Raw genomic sequence first — 9,312 nt, forward strand, 5'->3', positions numbered from 1 at the left:
GCAGCCCCTGGCCAAGCCCAAGGGCGGGCCTGGGGGGCTGGTGACACAGCTCCCAGCGCGGCCCCCACCTGCTCTGTACACCTGCAGTCAGTGCAGTGGCACGGGGCCCAGCTCGCAGCCTGGAGCCTCCCTGGCCCATACCGCCAGCACCTCCCCATTGGCCTCCCAGTCCTCCTACAGCCTCCTGAGCCCACCCGACAGCGCCCGTGACCGCACCGACTACGTCAACTCCGCCTTCACAGAGGACGAGGCCCTGTCCCAGCACTGTCAGCTTGAGAAGCCCCTGAGGCACCCTTCCCTGCCTGAAGCTGCTGTCACCCTGAAACGGCCACCCCCTTACCAGTGGGACCCCATGCTGGGTGAGGACGTTTGGGTTCCTCAAGAAAGGACAGCACAGACTTCAGGGCCCAACCCCTTAAAACTGTCCCCTCTGATGCTGAGTCAGGGCCAGCACCTGGATGTGTCCCGACTGCCCTTCATCTCCCCCAAGTCTCCTGCCAGCCCCACTGCCACTTTCCAAACAGGCTATGGGATGGGAGTGCCATATCCCGGAAGCTATAACAACCCCCCTTTGCCTGGAGTGCAGGCTCCCTGCTCTCCCAAAGATACCCTGTCCCCGACGCAGTTTGCACAACAGGAGCCTGCTGTGGTCCTTCAGCCAGTGTACCCGCCTAGCCTCTCCTATTGCACCCTGCCCCCCATGTACCCAGGAAGCAGCACATGCTCTAGTTTACAGCTGCCACCTGTCGCCTTGCACCCATGGAGTTCCTACAGCGCCTGCCCGCCCGTGCAGAACCCCCAGGGCACTCTCCCCTCAAAGCCACACTTGGTGGTGGAGAAGCCCCTTGTGTCCCCACCACCTGCCGAACTCCAAAGCCACATGGGCACAGAGGTGATGGTAGAAACTGCCGACAGCTTCCAGGAAGTCCTCTCCCTGACCGAAAGCCCAGTCCCCCAGCGGACAGAAAAATTTGGAAAGAAGAACCGGAAGCGCCTGGACAGCCGAGCAGAAGAAGGCAGCGTTCAGGCCATCACTGAGGGCAAAGTGAAGAAGGAGGCTAGGACTTTGAGTGACTTTAATTCCCTTATCTCCAGCCCACACTTGGGGAGAGAGAAGAAGAAAGTGAAGAGTCAGAAAGACCAACTGAAGTCAAAGAAGTTGAATAAGACAAACGAGTTCCAGGACAGCTCCGAGAGTGAGCCTGAGCTGTTCATCAGCGGGGATGAGCTCATGAACCAGAGCCAGGGCAGCAGAAAGGGCTGGAAGAGCAAGCGCGCCCCACGGGCTGCTGGCGAGCTGGAGGAGGCCAAGTGCCGGCGGGCCAGTGAGAAGGAGGACGGGCGGCTGGGTAGCCAAGGCTTTGTGTACGTGATGGCCAACAAGCAGCCGCTGTGGAATGAGGCCACCCAGGTCTACCAGCTGGACTTCGGGGGGCGGGTGACCCAGGAGTCTGCCAAGAACTTCCAGATCGAGTTAGAGGGGCGGCAGGTAAGACCACAGACTGGGTGGCACTGTGGACCCAGAAGGCGAGGGCCTTCAAGGAGCATTTTTCAAAAGGCCAAATGGGAAATGTGGAAAACAACAAATACCTCTTAGGTGGAGCTCACGGGGTTATGATTTTTAGTCTGCCCACTGCCGTCTTGTATTTTTTTTTCTTTTTGAGACAGAGTCTCGCTCTGTCGCCCAGGCTGGAGTGTAGTGGCGCGATCTTGGCTCCCTGCAAGCTCTGCCTCCTGGGTTCACGCCATTCTCCCGCCTCAGCCTCCCGAGTAGCTGGGACCACAGGCACGAGCCACCACACCCGGCTAATTTTTTGTATTTTTAGTAGAGACGGGATTTCACCGTGTTAGCCAGAATGGTCCCTATCTCCTGACCTCGTGATCCGCCCGCCTTGGCCTCCCAAAGTGCTAGGATTACAAGCGTGAGCCACCACGCCCGACCCTAATTTTTTTTTTTTTTTTTTTTAAAGAAATGGGAGTGTCACTATGTTCAGTCCAGGCTGGTCTCAAACTCCTGGGATCCAAGTGATCCTCCTGCCTCAGCCTCTCAAAATGTTGGGATTACAGGCGTGAGCCAACACACCTGGCCTGCATTCATATTTGTAAAGAATATGTTTCTACTTCTATTCATTGACTTTTCTGGTTTTGGCATCAGATGGTGACTTCCTAAGGAACGTAAGGGTTAGTTTTGCTCACGCTGTGCACACAAACACACACACATATGCACACAGTTTTTCCTTCCCCATTAAATCAGTGGTCACTGGTTACCTTGTTATGCTAGTCAATAGGACCCACAGCTGAGCCATGTATTAGAGCTTAGTTACATTTCCTTTTTTGTATACTTTTCTTTCCCTAGACATACCAACTTCCTGTTTTCTGTCTGCTTGTTTGCCTATTTCTCTGTATATGGAAGTCAATACCCAGTTCTCGAACCAGATGTAACCTCATGGTGCAGCTGAACACATTGGGTCCTAGTTCTTTCCTGCTCCAGCCTGGAAGGGTTGCTCTGTCCTGCTGCCAATGTCCCCCTTCACCATCCTGCAAAGTCCCTTCCCCTCTCTACTTAAATTCACATTTTTGTTAATTCATTCAATAAATGTTATTGAGAACCTGCTGTGTGCCTGGCAATCCTCTAAGCCCAGGGGTTGGCAAACTGGCCTTTGGGCCATTCTGGACAGCCGCCTCTTTTTGGAACAAAGTTTTATTGGAGCACAGCCACACTCATTCACCTGAGTGTCGTCCCTGGCTGTTTTTGGCCGGACAACAGCAGAGTTGAGGAGTTGTGGTAAAAACCGTATAACCCACAAAGCCTAAAATATTTATTATCAGCCCCTCACAGAAAGTTTGTCAACCCCTGCTATAGTACTAGAATCAGGGCAGTGAGGAAGACAGACAGAGATCCCGCCGCTGTGGAGCACACAGGTTGAGTACCAGAGGCGATGAGTGCAGCCCATGTGCTAGGGCGTGGTGCCACTGTCTGATGGGATGTGGGCACAGGAACTGGTGAGGAGGTGGCCACCAAGTCCCTCTCTGAGGCAGCGGCGTTGGACAGTGGCAATGCTGCTTCTCTTCTGGAGCCTCTGGCCTGTTGGTGCTTCTTTCTGCTTTTCTTTCTCCTTTCTACTTCCTACGTGAAGAAACCACTTCATTTGATCTATAGCATTCCCCCCATTCTTTTTTTTTTCTTTTTTCTTTTAGATTCAAGGGTACATGTGCTTATTACATGGGCATTACATGCGTAATGAGGGGTGGGCTTCTAGTGTGCCCATCACCCAAACATTGGACGTTGTGCCCCCAGGTAACTTTTCATGGATGGAGCTGGAGGCCATTGTCCCCACATTCCAAACCTTGCTTATTGTCTCCATTGTGTTAACATGTTCCTCAGTCCCCTTGTTTCCTACAAACTTGGAGTTAGATATAGAAGCTTCACCACATTCAGAGTCACTTTTGTTAGCAAAAGCATCTCATAGACAGTGCTGTCTGCTTCCATCAGGAGCTATGCAGACCCAGCTTGTCGCCTTGCTCTCCTTGTTTTTTTGTTTGTTTGTTTGTGTTTTTTTATTTGGTTTTTTTTTTTGAGAGAGAGTCTCCTCTGTCGCCCAGGCTGGAGTGCAGTGGTGCGATCTCAGCTCACTGCAAGCTTTGCCTCCCAGGTTTATGCCATTCTCCTGCCTCAACCTCCCGAGTAGCTGGGAGTACAGGCGCCGGCCACCACGCCCGGCTAATTTTTTGTATTTTTAATAGAGATGGGGTTTCACTGTGTTAGCCAGGATAGTCTCAATCTCCTGACCTCATGATCCGCTCGCCTCAGCCTCTCAAAATGCTGGGATTACAGGCATGAGCTGTCACTCCCGGCCTTTTTGCCTTGTTCTGTAATGTCTTTGCTTCCCCTGCCCTCCTCCAGGTGATGCAATTTGGACGGATTGATGGCAATGCATATATTCTAGACTTCCAGTACCCGTTCTCAGCCGTGCAGGCCTTTGCAGTTGCCCTGGCCAACGTGACTCAGCGCCTCAAATGAAGAGACTGGTGTGGGGAGGAGAGAGATGCAGAGAGCCTTTGGAAGACGTCTTCGGAGATGCCAGAGGAGCCCTCAAGGGGCCGGATACCTGGGAGGACCAGAAGCCAACAGCGAAACTGGAAAAGCCCAGCAGGCCCAGGAGAGGGCGCTGACCTGTGGTCATCATTTATTTGGTTGGGCTTTATTACCTTTTATTGTCTGTTCTTCTTTTCTTCTTTCATTTCAGTGGCATTTGGAAGCAAAGAGTGCTAGGCACCTGCTGTTCTTTCCGGAAACGTAGCTTGGCTGTGGTAATGCTCTACTGGGCCCTTCAGAATGAAGACAGACTGCCTTAGAGCCTGCTATTCTTTCACACATAGGGAGGATGCATTCTCATGCATTCTCCTCCAACATCACCACTAGTGTAAAAGCAAAAAGCTTTTACAAAATTCTGAAGATACAGGTTCTTGGGGAACGGGGTGGGGACAGCATTTGATTTACACTAATTATGTTACTCCCCAAAAGGTGACTTAATTAAAATCGGGCATTTGGGCAGACACACTGTGTTGGACCAACAAAGTAGGATCTTTTCGGGGTGTTCTCACCAGGTAGAAATGTGATTTGCTCATTGAGGATGTTGGGGAAGGGACGAAGGGTGAAGAAGAAACTGCACATATACACAGGTTCACATCACTCTGCAGACAGCGGTGTGACTCAGCGTGTGACTTGTAGCAGCAGTACGAGGGCTACACTCCTGTGCTGACGATGTTTACATTGAAAGCCTCCACTAGTTTCATCGTATGTCAAAGTTCCGTAGGATCAGTGATGATCATTCAGTATGACTGGTTCTGGGAGAAGGTGAGAGACAAAAATGGAAAGATCCTGGCCTGTGGTAGTGGTAGCAGTTTTCTCAAATAATGTGGTAGCCATCACTAGATCCCCACATGCTGAGAAACAGCCTCTACTCTCTCTGCCCTTTTACTTTTTAATCTGGAACACATTACTGTAAACGTGATCTTTCCCGTGAGATATCCTGTTCTACGCCTTCCCATTCTAAAAGTGTGGATGAGGCTTGATTTAAAACCACTTCTTTTCTCCTCTTGGCTACATTAAAATTCAGTTGACTACAAATGCTTTCTATGAAATTATAAATGTTACCAAAAAAATGTTAAGTGTTCACCAGGGTATTAAAATACATGACTATGGTCAAATCTTTGACAAAATTTTCATGATCTTCTTTAAGAAAAAAAGTTGTTTATTAACTGTACAGACTGTTTACTAAGGAGCTAAACCACTGAGAAAACGTTGTTAAAATTATACCTAGGTAGTTGGTTGATCACACTTTGTTAATTGTATTAAAAAAAAACCCTACCTAGAATATCTCTTCCCACTTCCTCCTCCTCATGAGTGGGCAGTGTTCAAGCCCTGAGGACAAAACCCAGTGATTTTTGTTGTTGTTTGTTTTTTTGTTTTTTCAGTTATTCTTACCTGTGATGTTGTTTAGGATCAGGCCCCTCTCCTGGGCCTGCTGTGCAGGAGCCTGCACAGGAACTATCTGCTGGCGTTGGGTTCCAAATTTGGATTTTATTTGGAAACAGACAAGTAGAAGATACTACAGAAAAGTATTTTCAAATTTAAAAGTTTTTTTAATCCCTTGTTTTAGTTAAAAATTACAAAAGAAACCGACCCATTTTTTTCCCAGAATAAGATGACATGACATCACTCCTGATTCTCTCCAAACCCCAAAGAAATACTGACGAGGTTTTCTGATATGGCAAACGACATCTCCCATCTAATACCAGGGTTTCTCATTTATATTTAAAGTATTGGGCCTGATATTTTTAGTGGGTGCATTCTTCCAGAAAGAATTTAGCAATGTTATCAGAATTAATTCTTTTATATGAGTTTCTGTAGCTTGATATGGTGTTTCAGTGCTTATTAGTTGTGCAATAATGGTTATAGCCTGTCAGATAATTTAAATGCAATTCCCCTGTTTTATTGTCTAAGAGATAATTATTTATCTTGCTTTTCATAGTGTTCTTAGGAATTATTTTGTGCTATGTTTTGGTGAGTTATGCCCATTTTATTTATTTAGAAAAACAGTATCTTTGTAATGACTGACTTGGTTGCAGTATATTTTGCTGCAAGAAATAGGATATGACAGAAGGGTTTTTTTTGTTTTTTGTTTTTTTTTTTTTTTGAGACGGAGTCCCACTCTTGTCACCCAACTGGAATATAGTGGCACAATCTCGGCTCACTGCAGCCTCTGACTCCAGGGTTCAAGTGATTATTTTGCCTCAGCCTCCCAAGCAGCTGGGATTACAGGCACCCACCACCACCCTTGGTTAATTTTTTTGTATTTTTAATAGAGATGGGGTTTCGCCATGTTAGCCAGGCTGGTCTTGAACTCCTGACCTCAGGTGATCTGCCCGTCTCGGCCTCCCAAAGTGCTGGGATTACAGGCGTGAGTCTCCACGCCTGGCCGATAGAAGGTTTTTTGCTGGGCAATTTGTAACTTTTCTAATTGAGAAAAAATTCATTTTAATCATTTAAAAATCTTTTTTTAAATTTTGTGTTATTGATTATATACAAAGGAGACTTTTTTTGAGATAACACTCAAATACTATTCTCTCTTCTTTTGAAAATTTTATTTTTATCTGAAAATAAAAGGTGATCTGAAATAAAAAGGGGAGGCCTATTAGAATGAGAGTAGCCAAGGAAAGAATTACTAGGTAATAAGCTTCACTTTCTGTGTTCTAATTGCTTTTGAGATATAAAGACCCTGAAAAAGCCTGTTTGGAACCTGTTTAATAAGAGCAAATATAGGGGAAAATCCTTGAAATGAAAGTTACAAATATATGTGAGAAGAAGAAAATGGATTTTTTTAGCAAATAATTAACTAAGCTTCTAAATTCCTAGCTCACTCCCCAAAAGGCATTTTTCCCTGATGGAGGCACAGGCTTCTGTCTCAGATGTGTGGCGCGCATGAGTTTGTACCGGAGTGACCCCAGCAGCCACTGCTCAACTCCTCTCTCCCAGAGGCCTGAAAAGAGAGGCTGCCCTCCTGCGCCAAGGCAAGCATAAGCTGCGGGCTGTACGCTCCTAGTAGGGTGACTTTTCACTTAATGGTGGTGGTCTTATTTTCAACTACGGTTTCATTCAGTCAGGCTCTGTTGACTAAATACGACGAAAATTTATACTTTATGCAGGAGATTTCTAAAAATTTTATGTTTATTAATAGTTTATGAATATCAAGATACCTCATTGAATTCCCTAAATTTAAAAGCAGTCCAGTAAAAGGTTAACTGTATAAAGAATCTATGACTTTTTGAGGGAAGTATGATATATTAACAAATACAAACAATTCTAAATTTGTTTTAGCTCTAACCTCATCAAACCAAAGGCACAGATTTGTGTACAATATACCCATTGAATGTATATCCCGAGAAAAACTAGGGCCAAAGAAGCCGGAAAATCTCAAAGCTCTAATGGCAGCATAAATCAAAGAATTTTGCAGGCTAATATTTTTTATCCATAGTCATTGCTCCCTTGTCAAGTGTCCCACAAGGACATGGAAGAATGTGTTATGTTCATCCTGTACTCGTAGCAAAAAGTCAGGAAACCCCAGGGTTAAGCCTGCTCTGCCACAAGGTTGGAGGGTGATCTTGGGCAAGTCCCTGGGGCTGGCTAGGCCTCCATTTGTCCATCTGTGAAATGAAAGGGTCAGCTTGGACAACCCTCTAAACTCCCTTACAGCTCTCACAGCCTAAGAGCGCAACACTAAACAGCCTCATCATTCCACTTTTCATGAGAAGTGTATTTCACAACATTGCCTTTGTGGAGAGAAATATTTCTTTTCCTGTGTTAATGAGCTATGTACTGAATATAAACCAGTGCATTTAAAGTAATATCTTTAGAAAATACACCTCTAAATGCATTTGGAATTGTGTTCTCATAGAATACACAAAAGTACTGATTCTAGGTAAGAGGAGTCTCCACGTGTGTGCCCTGCTCAGCTGGGTGTCCCTGAGAACAGGCCTGAAATAAGTCACTACTCGTCCCCAAAACCACAGGAATATATACCTAGGTCACCTCAAATTCCTGAGTGTGCTCTGCCATGTTACACAGTCTTCAAATTCAACAGATTTCTTGAAAAGGAAAGTTTGGCCCAGTAACTGTGGAGAAGGAGTCCATGGTGTCGCTGTGGGCCTATATCATTTGGCCAAGTCAATGGTTGTAAGCAAAGTTAGTGGAGACAAAAATATGTCCAAAATGTCGTTTGAGTTCCTGGGATTTCTGTAACAGCACACAACTCAGAACTCTTCAGCATTTGTGTGATTCCTTACCTCTGGCTGATAAAACTCTGATGGGTTGTGGCTTACTTTGTTTCCATTTTCTTTGGCTTTGTGCAATTTTTGTGTAACTTGTACCTATATTTTCTGTTTACAGTTCTTTTTAAGGGGAGGGGTAGGGTTCTAAGATCTTGTTGTTTATTGTAGATAAACATTTTTTCGTGTTGTAGAAAAGCATGGGTTATGCATTTGACTGAAAAAGGCACTGTATTATTTACCAAAGGGGTATTGTTTTTGCATTTGTTTATAAATGCATTATTTTGGTACTGTAAATTTGGACATAATTTCTGAGTTTATTACTACTGGCATTTTCTTTTTTCCCTTTTTTTTTTTTTTTTTTAACCATAAGTGCGCGATGCAGGTGCATAGGTCCCAGACCAAACTAGACCACCAGCATGTTCATGTCCAGACCTCGGCAGTGGCGTGCACTGCTTGTGCACCTCAGTTCCTCCAGTGTTGGTTTGTTTGTTTTTAAATTCAGCATCCTGCTTTGTTTTACTTTACAAGCAAGATCTGTTGTGATTCCCAAATGCGTTTTAATGAGCTCATCCTTATTTGCCTCTCTTCTTATGTATTTTGTGTATTAGATTGTGCAGGAGATATTCTAGAAGGCATTAATGGTTTGCATTCAAAACGATGTGGTTTGTCCAAGTTATTTTCTGTCTTTATTATTGAGATGGATTAATCTCCTTATTTTTTTCTTGATGATTTGAAGTTGTAAGAGTTGTCCAGCTATTGCTTAATAAAATTTTGCAGATCAAAAAAATTGTGTGCAGAATTCTTAAGCCTCGTGAGGAGAAATCACCTCGCTCCATTGGCATGACCTCCCCACCCTCAGTTGCTTCCTGGGTCTCTTGGTAACTGCCAGCAGCTACTCGAGCCCCTGAGACCGTGGTCATCATGTTGCCCATTTGGGGAAGTCAGAGATTGTGCTGGCTTCTTGATGATCTGGTTTACATT

At 45.4% G+C, this 9,312-nt stretch overlaps 1 protein-coding gene across 1 annotated transcript in view; it reads left to right on the plus strand.

The window, feature by feature from the left end:
* The window catches only part of TULP4 (tubby like protein 4), a 259,230-nt gene extending 250,112 nt beyond the window's left edge, over window positions 1-9,118 (plus strand). The window contains exon 14 of the mRNA XM_011976427.1: window positions 3,905-9,118. Coding sequence (XP_011831817.1) covers window positions 3,905-3,927 — 23 coding nt within the window. The 3' untranslated portion in view covers window positions 3,928-9,118. The remainder of the gene's footprint in view (window positions 1-3,904) is intronic.
* Window positions 9,119-9,312: the final 194 nt, after the last annotated feature.

The sequence above is a fragment of the Mandrillus leucophaeus genome, unplaced genomic scaffold (genome assembly GCF_000951045.1).
Source record: "Mandrillus leucophaeus isolate KB7577 unplaced genomic scaffold, Mleu.le_1.0 Scaffold166, whole genome shotgun sequence".
In the NCBI taxonomy this organism is placed as follows: Eukaryota; Metazoa; Chordata; class Mammalia; order Primates; family Cercopithecidae; genus Mandrillus; species Mandrillus leucophaeus.